General features: G+C 35.0%; 1 protein-coding gene across 1 annotated transcript in view; it reads right to left on the bottom strand.

The window, feature by feature from the left end:
* ADAM10 (ADAM metallopeptidase domain 10) overlaps window positions 1–15,084 on the bottom strand; it is a 134,668-nt gene that overhangs the window by 63,086 nt on the left and 56,498 nt on the right. Inside the window, exons 3-4 of the mRNA XM_027067365.2 lie at window positions 11,447–11,565; window positions 9,304–9,462 (exon numbers count right to left, since the gene is read on the bottom strand). Of these exons, the coding sequence (XP_026923166.1) occupies window positions 9,304–9,462; window positions 11,447–11,565 (278 nt within the window). The remainder of the gene's footprint in view (window positions 1–9,303; window positions 9,463–11,446; window positions 11,566–15,084) is intronic.

The following is a 15,084-nucleotide window of genomic DNA, read 5'->3' as shown; positions in this document are numbered from 1 at the left end:
CATCAGGCAGGCTCCAGCAAGAATCAAGGGCGGGACCCAAAAACTCTTCCTGTTTTAGGGAAGACATTCCCCTGCCCCTCATGTCTCTAAACACTCACAACTATCTACCACCTTCTGCCTTGGGACCCTCAAGGACTATTGTCATTGTAACCCAGCTTTTATACTCATGAGACTATACCACCAACTACTCTAACTCATTATAGGTATTTGCTGCCCCCCAGGTTACTACTTCCCTTTATTTCCTTATTTTTAGCTCTTAACTGACTGTCACTCTCCAACATCATCCCAACATAATTCTTAGTGATTCCAACATTAATGTTGATGATCCTTCCAGTACACTAACCTTTTCTCCAATGATCTTCTCCTACCTGAAGTTCTCACTTACATAATAATTCTTTTGAACCTGTCATTACTAATAAGTGAAACCCATTTACAGTCTCAACTTGCACATCCTACTTTCTTTCCATGAGCTGTCTTTTCACAACACTCCCTCCAACAATCCTGCAACACCACTAAGAACTTTCCATCTACCAATGTTACCACCTTGCTCACTATCTATCAATGAATATTCTTTCTTCTGTTTATTCAGCTTAAATCCAATAGTCGATTATTATCATAATTACTTCACCGCATTGGCTTAAAACTTCCTTTCCCTTCCCAATCCCAACTCTCAACCAAATCCTGTTTAAAATGAACTTTCTACCTACACCCCTGCAAATGAATAGGCCTAGAAAAAACTGGTAACTATGACTATTCTCACTCAAAAATCATAATCTGTAACTCCTAGCAGCTCCTTTGTGCTACCTGGCATGGATACTTTATTTCCAGAGTCCATTCTCAATCTTATTTACCCAGTTAACTGTAGGCACTCACCGCTTTACCACATGAACAGCAGCAATAAAACTGATCGTGCCAGCTGAAACTATGCAAACTATGATCTTAATATCAATGGGGAAAATTATAATTGTTCCCAGGCTTTAAAATATTTAAATACTAAAATACTAATACCTTTTTACTAAATATAGTAAAACTCTCAATACTAAAACTCCTATTATTTATAAATCTATAGGACAATGAAAATAATAAAACTATTATTTAGTACACCATACTTTAAAACATTAGAAACATGAAGAATTAGATCTAAAGAAAAATATAGTGTTTTATTTCTTTATAAATTATATTTTATATATCATCAACTAGAGATATACTTTTTTGAAAGTTGGGTATTTAGGGTAAAAAATATATTTCCAAAGCAACAAAACAATATTTACATATGCTTCAAATCCTGTCAGCACAAAACTGCCCCAACAGAAAAAAAAGGAATCAAGTGTAGAATTTTCCCTACATACTTTCAAAACTTCTAAAAGACCCTATTTTCCCTGGTCACCACATTAACTATGAAAATGGACAATGACATTTTCCCTCTAAAATTACTGACAATATAATTCCCATTTCTAGAAAAAGCCTTTGTTCAACTAATGAATAAGCCCTCATTGTGATGCTAAATCATAGGATGCACTGTAGTTCCCCTGAAAAGGCCAAACAGCATATTCTTTCACAAAGAATGAATCATTGGTGTAGAATATTCAGCCTATTTAAAACAAAGATCAGCTTTAAATCTATTGCCTTTCTTCCAGTTCTTTTGCATGCCAAACTCTTGCTTTTGTTTTGCTGTAGGAGGGACAAATATAAATAATACATATATTGTGATACTACCTCAAGCAGGAAACAGTTCCAGTTAACTCTCAATCATCCACTCCAGGAAGAGGGAAATATTTACTGTTCAGATTCTCTGTCCAACAGAACTGGTACATAAAACACCCACTGCTTATTGCATCTTAACTAGAGTAGACCTGGCATCCTCACTATTCCCAGTAAGGCTTCCCCCACCTCACTGTGACTGACAGGTTAGAATTTTGACTGCAGGGATGCCTCAGTCGGTTAGGCCTCAGACACTTGGTTTCAGCTCAGGTCATGATCATAGTTAGTGAGATCAAGTCCCGCATGATCACTGATAGCACGGAGTCTGCTTGGGATTCTCTCTGTCCCTCTCGCTCTGTCCCTCCCCTGCACATGTGCTGGTGTGTGAGGACATGCATTCTCTCTCTCTCTCAAAATAAATAAACTTTAAAAGAAAAAAAAAAAAGAAATGTGACTGCAAAACCAAGGTCTTGCCTATGAGATAACTCTAACAGTCAAAATATTTGGTGTAATCTCTCCATTAACATGCTATAAATTACCAAATCCAATGAAATAATCTAATTTTTATTGTATTAATTGAGTTTAAAACAGACGGACTCCACAGACGGACAATGAACAAAAAGCTGTTTTGTTAATATCTGGAGGGTAGGTGGGTAGGGTTCTTGCCCACAAAAATGCCATTTATTCCTAAAGTTGCCAAAACCAACAAGGATTCACTGACGGAGAGTAAAAAGGGAAAGTAGGCTATTATTTTATTATTTTATTTTATTTTTATTTTATTTTATAATTTTATTTTATTTTAGAACAGAGGAGGAGTTTGGAGGAATAAAGGAATAGCTAGGACACACCCCAAATGTCCTTTCTTCTAACTCCGGGGGATAGGAGTCCCTTTCTCCCAAACACCCTGTCCCCATTCTCCACATCCAGTTTCTATTTGGGGAGGGTGGGGACAGCATGGGAAGAAAGGCATAGTATGACTGTCCCTGGGAAGAAGAGGAAGCTGAAGATGGTCCCCTTTTCCACATATACTCACAATACTCATCTCCCAGGAAACAGAGATGGGAAGCTGAGACAAGCATGTCCTTCCCCATCCCTGGTTTTTAAGAAGAAAGGGTTAGTGTTGGGAGCCAAGCAGATCATGGGCATCAGGTCAGTAGGAGAATTGTTGCTCTATTATTCTGATCAATTATAAAGAGAATCACTAGACTCTAAGGTGCATTAGGATAAGACCCTCTGTGTCCACAGGATCTCAAACTATCTTATACAAATTAGGCACTCAAATAATGTTAATAAATAATCATGTGTCAACCACACTCAAATTTTTAAAATAATTAATCATTAAACCTGTAAAACTTACAACTGAAACATGTATTGAAAACCTGTAACATACTGAATCAACATGACCATTATTTCCATTTATTCAGTCTGGGATAGAGAAAATGGGTGAGTGCAGGCCAAGGAAGATGCCAGTTTCATTTCTTTTCTGAAGTCCCTGAGCTGTGGTAGCTAAAAACAAATATTATCAGCCAGAGTAATAGCTACCTTTCTCCTGTCTTCAGAGATTCTTTTCTCTAACAGCCAAAAGTCTACCCTATGTTCAAGGTTCAAGTCAAATGCCATCTCCCCTAAGAAGTATTCCTAAGGATCCCTAAGGCTCCCTCAGTGTGCACTACCCTCAGTACTCTGATGACATTTTGCTTAAGCATTTATCACATTCTGACAATATTACTGACTGGAAATTCCCCTGAAGGATTTTCTTTTGAAGTCTTAATCCTTCCTATACATTCACAAATCAATAAACATTTGTTGAATTTAATTTTTCAGTCAGCAGCTGGTTTCCATTCCTCTTCAAAGGTCATCCATTAACCAAACACCTATAAACTGCTGACTCCAATAACCTCCTTTTGGCCTTCATTCCATCCGCAATAACTAGGAACTGTCTGCAACTTAAAACTGTTTCTACATGAAGGTGTGCTCTAAATCCCTAACTACTTTACAGATTCACATAAAATAGAACCTGTTCAAAATTAGGGCGTGTATGCACATAAATTTCCTAATTGTATGTCAGTGTTATTTTTCATTGCATCAATTTCTTTACAAAACAAGTAATGAGAAAAAAAAAAAACTATTAAGTTACCAAACATCAGCAATACAAGAATAAATAGACACAGAGTACACATCCTCAAAGAACTTACAGTCCAGCTAGGATATTAGACATATATAAACAAGAATCCATTTAAATTCACCAAGTGTTAAGTGTTGCCGCAATTATCCACAGTTCATAAACAGTTAAATATTGGTTGAATTTAATTACTCATCTAGTCAACAGCTGTCTTCCTTCCATGCGTCTTCTCAGAGGTCAATCATATGGACCACTGACCTGTAAACTGCTGGATTCAAAACACAGCAACAACTCACCGATACATAAATGGCAGTAAAGAGAGGACACCCAGAACTGACGGGCCAGAAAAGACTTCTAGAAATATTATTTCTGAACTGCATTTCGAAGGATGAGTGTTGGTTTGGGGGAAAAAGAATCTATAAGATCAGTGTTTCTTCTGCTCTCTTGCTTCCACAAGGTTCATCTTAAGTTTCCAAAATGTCTCCTTTCTAGAGCTCAGGTAACAGACCAAGGCATTTAAAAGTCCTTAGTATATATTTCATCCTCTTGTCTTTTTTCAAATTTATCATATGTAGAATGATGTTTAATCAATCAGTAGTTGATGGGCTACTATCAAAAGCTTTAGAGTTTTTATTTTTAATAACCCAAAACTAGAAACAACCCAAATGTCCATTGACAGGTGAATGCATAAACATCCATACAATGAAATACTACTCATCAATAAAAAGTAATGCACTATTAATATACACAAAAACATAGATGAATCTCAAAAAAATTGTGCTAAATTACAGAAGTCAGATTTTTTTTTTAAAAGTACATAATACAGGAGCACCTGGGTGGCCCAGCCAGGTAAGCATCTGACTCCTGATTTTGGCTCAGGTCACGACTTCGTGGTTCATGACTTCAAGCCCCATGTCGGGCTCTGTGCAGAGATCCTGCTTGAGATCCTCTCTCTCCCTCTCCCTCTGTCCCTCCCCCACTCATGAGCATGTGCTTTCTCTCTCTCTCTCTCTCTCAAAAGTAAATAAACTTAAAAAGAAAAGAGTACATAATATAAAATCACATTTACATAAAATTCTACAAAATGAAAACTAGCCTGCAGTTTAGTGCCTGAGGAAAAAAGTGTTGAGAAGAGAAGGACTACACTAAGTAGGAGGAAGATTTTGGGGGGAAATGGATACATACACTATCTTGACTATGGTGATAGTTTCCCAGATGTACACAAATGCCAAAAAACTATCAAATAGTATACATTACATATAAGCAGTTTTGAAGATAATGTATACCACAGCAATGTTTAATAGTAAAAAGGGGGGAAGAATTTAAATGTCCATGTAGTTGATGGGTTGCTAAACAATACATTCACCAATGAAACAACAGAATATTACACAACCGTTTAAAAGAAAAATGTTAATGGCAGTAGACACAACTTCTACTTCATTTACAGGCAAAAATGTAATTATTATATAGTCATTTGATAATCAGCAAAATCAAAAATATTTCCAGCTCTACAGAAAAAGTAGTTAGATATCATCCAATTTTAGAAGAGATAAGGGATATTAAAGATCTGGTCTAATGCCCTCATTTTATACATAGAAACTGAGACCTATTTACTTGCATAAAAAAAGTAAGACCTTCCCATAAGGTCACAAAGCTATTCTAGTGCATCATCTTGATTTCCCTTCTACTCCACTCTCATACACATGGCATGCCTCAGTTCTCTGACACATTACCTCTTGTGCTTTCTCCCTACCACGTCTGTCACTAACTTGTATGATCCTGACCAAATGAATTAAACCCTGAAACCGTTTTAACTAGTTGATCTACAAGGCCACCTTTAAATCCACATTCTAACACTCCCTAAGCTGCTGAAACCAAAAACAGCGACATCAATGAATTCTTAGTGTAATGTCTGAATATAAATAGGCAAGAAAGCAAGACTGCTTATGCAGATTATCTAATTTACAAATTTACAAGCCATGAACAAGGGATTAAGTGGTACTCTGACCCTTGTCATAACTGTTCACACTTCTATGTACTAGAAGAAAGTGCTTTTTACTACTAAGTACAGAATTGAACAAGTGTGAATTTAAGATGATAAATACATGTGGTTATCACCACCACATCTGAGTATCAAAGCGACTGGAGAAGTTATTAAATATTTTCACTGAAAACTGTGCCTATGTTCTTGTACCACCTCAGAAGCCATTCCCTAAGGTTCTCCAGAACAGCAATATCATTCTCCATGGTGGCTTCATAGATTTATGCCAACAGGTGCAAAAACAGTATTAAAAGAAGAGTAACCAAATTCTCATCAGAATGCCTACCCAAAGTTGGTATACCCAAAGGTGGTATACCTCACAGGTCATTTGCTTCTGCTGAGAATAACACACACACACACACACACACACACGGACACACGGACACTAAGTTCACTCAAGCATGTACACAGTGATCTAAACAATCACACAGTAATTAAGTTGTGAAAATAAATTATTAGGACTTAAGAAAATTCTATGAAAATAATAACATACATTAAAGGAAAATCTTTCCCTTTTATTTTTTTTTTTAAATTTTTTTTTTTTTTTAACATTTATTTATTTTTGAGACAGAGAGAGACAGAGCATGAACTGGGGAGGGGCAGAGAGAGAGGGAGACACAGAACCGGAAGCAGGCTCCAGGCTCTGAGCCATCAGCCCAGAGCCCGACACGGGGCTCAAACTCACGGACCGCGAGATCGTGACCTGAGCTGAAGTCGGATGCTTAACTGACTGAGCCACCCAGGCGCCCCAATCTTTCCCTTTTAATTAGTCATAAAGTAGAATATCCTTTGCTAAATATATTGAGGAGAGAATCTGGCTTATAACCACAAAAGTTGCAAATGTGTCATTTTAGAGAGGCTTACAGATTTCAGAAAAGCCCCAGAAATCCTTGGAGTAATGTTAGAATTGACAGTTTTTTCCCTTGAGTGAAGCAGAAAAGCACACGGTTAAGAATACAAGATCTATAATAAAGTGACATGTTTTCTAAGCCTTAAGTTTCTTCATATATAAAGTTGTGGAGAGGGGACTATGTGTGCCTATTATACTTGATAGTGTAATTATGAGGATTAAATGAAATAATGCAAGCAAAAAACTTTATATAGCACCAGGCATACATTAAACAGTAATAACTGTTCTTACTACTATTATTAGTACTATAACCTTAATTATTCTACTCAGAAAGGTTAAAGACTCAATTAAAAGGGAAGGGCACCTGGGTGGCTCACTCTGTTAAGGGTCAGACTTCCGCTCAGGTCATGATCTCACAGTTTGTGGGTTCGAGCCTGTGTTGGGCTCTGTGCTGACAGCTCACAGCCTGGTTCAGATTCTGTGTCTCCCTCTCTCTCTCTCTCTGCCCCTCCCCTTTCATTTTCTCTTTCTGTCTCAAAAAATAAATAAACATTAAAAAAAGAGAGCCAATTAAAAGTGAATGATCTGTCCTGTAGAAAAGGAGTAAGCTAACTACAGGCTGCTGCACACCTGAGTCCTTTGGTTTGCCATGCAAGCTAAGGAAAATTTTTACATTTTTAAATGGTTGAAAACATTCGAACAAAATCACTCTTGACATTACTATTTGTAAGCTCTAATCCCACTATTGGTATATAATAAGAAGAATGTGAAAAGGCATGAACATATATTTTAATTGGATAAATAAAAAATAAGAGCTGAAACCAATGGTAAAGTTAAATGCCAAAAAAGAATAGAAAACTCAGTCACATCCAATTTCACTGATCCTACAAGCTAACTCATTATCTTTGGGGAAAAAGAAAGGTTGACATAAAGGAAGATATTTGGAAGTTACTGTAAGATGCAAAGGGGAAAAATGCAATTATAGGACAGGAAGAAATAAAAGTGCAAAAAAAGAGCAGAATATGCTTAACCTACATACAAACAGAAAAGAGGAGGGAAATGAGAGAGAAGATGCAATAACAAATCATAAAAGGCAGAACAAACACAGTATAGGGTGCTTATGGGGAAGTATAAATCAGCAAAGGATAACATTTGATTATAACACAATTAAAACCATGAGTTCAAAATCTGTCCATTATTCTCTTCCTCTCCCTCCTTTCCCAAAAGGTCTTGTTTGATTTTGAGAAATTATAAGGAAAATGTTTCAAGATTTCATTAAGTATCTATAAATAATCTGCTCCAGAGATTAAATAATATTTGGTATGTTTAAGGAGCAAAAGAAACAGAAACCACAGCTGAAGAATTTATATACCCTGATAGAAAAGGGAACCTGCAAGAAGATTAAATTACTAAAAAATTACAAAGTAACACACAAATCAAGTATATCGTATTTCTGTTGGAAGAAAGGAAGGCAGAGGAATTCATATTCCAACATGTGAAGAGGACTGTAGCTTAGAGCTCGAGAAGCATCTGAAATACCAGGAGGGAGAACTGGAAAAGGAATCAAAGAGGGATGAATAAAAATATAGCCAAGTAGCATTAATGAATTTGTGAGTTAGCAAGTAGCTAAAGTCATAAATGTATCCCATCTAGAATAATTATGCTATTTTCTGTAACAATCCAGCATCAGCGATAACAAGCAGCTGGAGAGACTGAAAAAGTATGGAAACTTTCAGAGCTGATAGAGCAGAAAGTCAAGATGGTTAGGCTTTCCAATACATTATTAGGAATGAGAATGAAATTATTGATAATAAATTTCTGGCTGTAGAATGGAAAACGAAGCCAGAAGGAAGGTACCAAGTTAGGAAAATAAGCAAAAATTAAGAGGCTAGTCTAATTATAGTCAAAAATAAAATATAAGTACTCAAGAGGCATGATAAATTACAGGAATGTATTTCTGCATTATTTCATGAAAGCATTCTTGTGATTAGATGACCATGAATATATGGACAATGGTAAAATTAAAAGGAGAAGTCTAAGTACATTTTCTACTCTGAAAATGTAAAACAAGGACTCTCCTGACAAATCACCATCATATAAAGACCATGGTAGAGGACAAAATCTAACATGATAAATAAAAGTCTTACCAAGCTAAAGTGAAATCATTATTTCAAGATTCCAAAAAGAAATATTCAAAGGATTTAGATATTACCAAATACCTAAAATATTCCTTAAACACTATACAAATATCCACCTTGAAATTTACATAAGAAGATAATGATACTTCAGTAGGCCACACACACAAAGGCATTATACCATTAAATGACCGGCTGATATCAGAATATAGAATTTCCAGTTCAATCAGTGTTGTTGACTCATAGTTCATATAGAATTGGTTGTATCATATCAACAAAGTAGGAACGGCACGGACTGACAAGGAAATCACCTCTTTATAATAGATCTATTTTTCATTAAGTTGAGACTTTGGCTGTGAAACTATTTTCACCTCAGATTTTATATGTTTCACATACGTTTAACTATTTATATGCCTCTTTGCGAAAGGCTACTTGATAAAATTTAAGTACTTACTAATATCATCTTCATGATAAATGACAGAATGAAAAGGTAGAGTTCGGTCTTTAATATATCTCTCTGCTGGCTCAACATAAAATGTGCCACCACGAGTCTGGATGAATCCTTCAAATCTTCCATCAATAACAGACCCATGGCTAAAACTTCCTTCTTCACCTATTAATGAAAGGAACAAACTCTTGAAAAGTTAATTTGCAGGTAAATGTTAAATTCATTCTCCTTTAAAAAGCCATTCTTATACATTTTAAAAATGTGAATACAAATTTATTGGGGAAACTAATTTTCACATAAAATATATCAAGCTGAATCTGAGATGTGAACAGCAACTAGTACTTAGTTAAAATCTAAACAGTTAACTAGACAACAACAATCAGAGATAGAACATCTATCTCTCCTTGGCAATCATATTCCCAGCACCTAAGCATAGTGCCTGGCAAGCATTCAACAGTCACTCAATAAATAATTGTTACATTAACTCAAACTCAGAAAGAGGCAAACAGATCCACTGATACAATATGTACTTTCAAAATAGAGATATTAAATAATCTTTTGGGTTTTTGCTCTAATTACATAAGCAAAAAGTTCTTTTCCCACCTGATATAATCTGCATGAGACTTTTGGCATCCTTTTTTTATAAATACAGTTTTTAAATAAGAAAGTCTCAAATATTTCAGAAGTAGTTTGAACAAAAAGTAATCCAATAATACTTTTTAAGATACTAGATTTGTAATACTGTCCCATCAATTATACTTCTCTAGTGAAAGAAAATATGGGATAAAAAAAAAAAAGGTATTCTGAGATATTCACAAAGAAAAGCTGAGCACCAACTGTCACATGACAAAAAGAAGTGGAAGTAGGAAGATGGTGCTTAAAAGTTAAATTTACCTGTTAAAATTTTCTCACTAAAATAAGTATCAGGCTTTCCACAATTTCTAAACTATAGATTAACGTTAATTAACTGTGAATTAACTAAGGACTAAAGCTAAGAACCCAAGACACTGGTATTTTAAATGACATGATTTCTATCTGCAAACTTATTTATTAGTCTTGTACTTTTCTTAGCCATCACCTAGCAAAGAATTGCAGACACTAAGTTATCTTCGCAGAAAGATAAATAGGGAATAGGGAATAGTAGAAAACTATAGTTTGAAACTGAAAGTCTAGACTGACAGAAAAACACTTTCCTTTGTTTACAAAATTAAAGAGTACAAAAAACTTTCATTAACCAAGTTTCATCTACAAGTGAGAATTTGTAAGTATAGAAATGCCTCATTTGTCTGGCATAATAAAAAAAATTAGAAACAGTTTTAAAAACTTAATTTTTCATAACGTTATGATTTTGAGCAGAAATCTATTACATAGAAATGAAATTTAACTTTCAGTCAACTGTCGTAATAACAGAGAGTTATCTTATTTACCAATATACAATTATAATACTACTTTGATCCTCTCTAATCCCTCCAGAAGACTTTGACTGTTTTTCCCACACTACTAAACTGTCAAATGTAACTTTCTCTTGGGTGAAGTGTGCTCCCCATCCCCACAGTACCTTTTTAATCAGCTGTAGTAAGAGAAATTTGCTGGAACTGTAAACACAGCAAATAAATTCTGAGAAAGGAAGGCCCTGAATGGATTTTCCTATGCATAACTTTGTCACATTATTTTTGGCTGTTAAGATGATCTTTACAGTTTTCCTTTAGATTTTTCCTCTTTTCTTATAAAACACATCCAATTTCTTGCTTGAAAGATTAGAAAATTATAAAAGCCATTAAAAAATTTTTTTCAAACTAACAGTTTGTAGGTACTGAGAATCAAAACATACCTTTCAGAAACGAGGCACTATATAATTCAATATTAAAAATACATGAAAAGATAGATCCAAGGGTTACTTCATTCTTCAAAGACCATTATCCTTCATGATATACTTAAATCTACAAATCTCCTCAGGATCTCTCTCCCACCATTCTGTTTTTTGTTTTTTAAATATAATTTATCGGCAAATTGGCTAACATACAGTGTGTAAAGTGTGCTCTTGGTTTTTTATCCCACCTTTCTGAAATATATGTCTATACCTCAAAATACATGCGTTTCCTTGTGTAGAAAAAACTGAAGAAAGGAATTCTTCTAAGGTTCAACTTACCATAAATATGTCCAGTGTAAATATGAGAGGTATCATAATCAAGTACTTCATTTGATGTTTCTACTTTAAATTCATTACTGAAAAGGGATGTATCCCTCTTCATCCGTAGGTTGAAATGTCTGCAAAACAGAGAAGAAACGGGAAAAAATGAAATTAAAAGGACCTAAATTTTAAACAATTTTTTGGTTAAATTTTTGGTCTGCAAAATATAAACTGTTTCACACAATTTGTCTACTTGGGAAATATACTGTCCAAGATTTCTCTTATAAAATTTTTGCTCTAAAATTCAATCTAGTTGTTATGACACAAATCTAAATTATATTCAATTAAACAGTAACTGTCTAGGATATATTAAAGAATGAATGTGTCTATAGGCTGATTCCTATGTGGTAAAAACAAGTTCGTTCCAACAGCAACTAAGTTGCTTGGACATAAAAACACGTTTCTAGACCCAATTACTATTATTCACCACTACCTGCCTTCTCTCTGTAGTTATTCTTCAATGTTGCCATTTCCCCCTACTCTTCACAACTCAAATAATACATTAAAAACTGGCACCTACATTAATGACTTCTCAGAAAAGCAAGTATGCATGCTCTTTCTCTTACACACACACGCACACACACGCACACACATACAAAAGCACAGCTTTCAACTCATATTTTTTCCTTGGGACTTTTAATTGTTCTGTCATTAGATCTTCCTCTGTTCAATTTGAGAAGCCCAAAAGACCATGATATTAGCTGAAATCATACTCAATTGTCCTCTATAGACTAACAAGAAAGACCAAAATATTGAGGTGAAAATAATCAATCTAGGGTTGAGTCAAACTTGAAATCACATCTTATGTCTAAAATCTACTAGCCAAGGATTGCAGTCTGTCAAATGAAGATAATACATTCTATCTTGTAAAACTCTTTTAAGGGCTACACAGTACCCGGCACATAGGAGATGTATAATAAATGGCAACTAATTAGCTATCATTACTAAACTCTTAAAAGTATATCAAGTCTCTTTTATAACTGTCATAAAAGTCTGCACATAGCACAATTTCTACTCAATGAATCTAAACTAAAGTGTTCAATTAGCAAGTGCCAAATGTTAGTAGGATATGGAGTAACTAGAACTCTCCCACATGGCTGGTAGAAGTACAAAATGGTGAAATCACTTTGGAAAACTGGCACTTTTTTTTAAGTTAAACATATGAAAACCCTCTGACCCACAATTCTATCCCAAGAGAAATGAAAGCAAAAGTCCATAAAAACAAATTGGACACAAATGCCCATAGCAGTTTTGTAATAGACCAAAACTGGAAATAACCCAAATGTCTATCAACAAGTAAAGAGATAAAGACTGTGACTTATTCATACAATAGCAAACTACTCAGCAATAAAAAATATCAAACTACTAAAAAATACACACTTTTGTGAAGACATAAAAGAACATATATAGTATAAGTCCATATATATGTAATCTAGAATAGGCAAAAAGCTATCTATACAGAAAGTGGACTGGTGGTTGCCTGGGGTAGAGAGACACTAAGGGTAAAGGCAGATGAAGGAACTTTTTGCTATGATGAACAGGTTCTATATCTTAATTTGAATGGCAGTTACACAAGTATATAAATTTGTCAAAACCTACCTCACACTATACACATGAAATGAGTACTGTTGACCTTTGAACAACATGGGTTTGAAGTGCCTGGGTCCACTTATACATAGAATTTTTTCCATAAATACAGTACTGTACTGCTTTCTTAATAACATTTTTTCTCTAGCTTACTTTAAGAATACAGTACGTAATACATATGACATACAAAATATGTGTTCATCAACAGTGTATATAATCAGTAAGGCTTCCAGTCAATAAGAGGCTATCAGTAGTTAAGTATTGGGGGAGTCAAAGGTGTACATGGGTTTTTGACTGCGTCGGAGGGTTGGTGTCCCAACCCCCACACTGTTCAAGGGCCAACTGTGTATTTTATTTTATGTAAATTATACTTCATGCTCACTTTGGCAGCACATATACTTTAAAAAAAGGTAAATTATACTTTAATAAAATTTATTGTAAAGAAAAACTCACTTTTCAAGTAAATATGGTCAACACAGTATACTTATTAGCTTCAGAAAGAGTGTCCCTTTTTCAACTTTATATTTTCTTTAATTTCATGTCAACTGTGGCACTCTTTTATTTTGAGGCTGTACTCATTTTTTTTACTTGCCTAAACCTCTCACGAAACCACTCCTAAAGCTTCTCAGGTGTTGTTTCAAGGACTCTACACTAGGAAAAGCATCCTTAGAACCTTAAGCCTTCAATCTCCTGCCCCAAATAATCAACAAAGCCAAACAAAGTTAAAAATAGACTATCGTGAACAGGAATCCTGCCTGAATTCTTGCTGCACATTGTCTTTTCATAAGATTATTTTTGCTAACTGACAGGAAATTCTTGAATGTATATGCAGGTGTAAATATATACATTATTTTTAAAGGATCACAGTACTCTGAAAAACCATTAACTTATCATTATATATATTTTTAATTCACTGTACAATTACTATCTGAAAACGAGCACTTTTGTTAAAGAGACTAAAATACTAAATGTCCAACGGCTTAATATATTTATCATTCAGGATTTATTATTCAGCAAAACTGTTATGCCCTAAAACTGTTATAAACAGAGCATATTCTATATGCAAAAAAGAGAAGATATAAGCTTCAGAAAGACATTTAAGTTCAATATAAGAACAATCTATGCTACACTTCCTACCCCTAAAAAATAGTTCTACATCACTTAAAATGTCTAAGCACATAGCAAATATAGAGGGATGTTGTCATACAATTTAAGAACACTTAGGGGCGCCTGGGTGGCTCAGTCGGTTAAGCAGCCGACTTCGGCTCAGGTCATATCTCGCGGTCTGTGAGTTCAAGCCCCGCGTCGGGCTCTGTGCTGACAGCTCAGAGCCTGGAGCCTGTTTCAGATTCTCTGTCTCCCTCTCTCTGACCCTCCCCCATTCATGCTCTGTCTCTCTCTGTCTCGAAAATAAATAAACGTTAAAAATTAAAAAAAAAACAAAACAAAACACTTAAAGCAGGTACCTTCCAACCCTGATACTGACAGCATAAGAAAATCATCTCACATGTACAAAATATTATTCTCTATATTGATTTAAATTGGACTAAATCGTATATAAAATCAGTTCTCAATTACCCATGCATAATCAGTCAGGTCATGATCTCACAGTTCGTGAGATCGAGCCCCACATCAAGCTCTGTGCTGATACCACAGGAGCCTGCTTGGGATTCTCTCTCTCTCTCTCTCTCTCTCTCTCTCTCTCTGCCCCTTCCCCGCTCACATGTGCACATGTACACACACACACTCACTCTCTCTCTCTCTCCCCCCCCCAAATAAATAAATAAATAAATAAATAAATAAATATTTTGAAAAATCAAGCATGTATCAACAAAAGAGGAAACGGAATGACAGTGAGGCTGAAAGGCAGGCAAATGGTGGAAAGAAGCCAAATTGAGTTAAAGTTTGTCACAATCTATGAAACAGATTAACTATGAATAAATAATCAGAAGCTGGGCATAATTTATTCCATTAACTAAGCCACTGAATTCAAATTCCTTAATTTTAAT

The sequence above is a fragment of the Acinonyx jubatus genome, chromosome B3, assembly GCF_027475565.1.
Source record: "Acinonyx jubatus isolate Ajub_Pintada_27869175 chromosome B3, VMU_Ajub_asm_v1.0, whole genome shotgun sequence".
Classification (NCBI taxonomy): domain Eukaryota; kingdom Metazoa; phylum Chordata; class Mammalia; order Carnivora; family Felidae; genus Acinonyx; species Acinonyx jubatus.
Note: the sequence above shows the minus strand (reverse complement) of the source record. Positions and strands in the feature narration are given on the sequence as shown.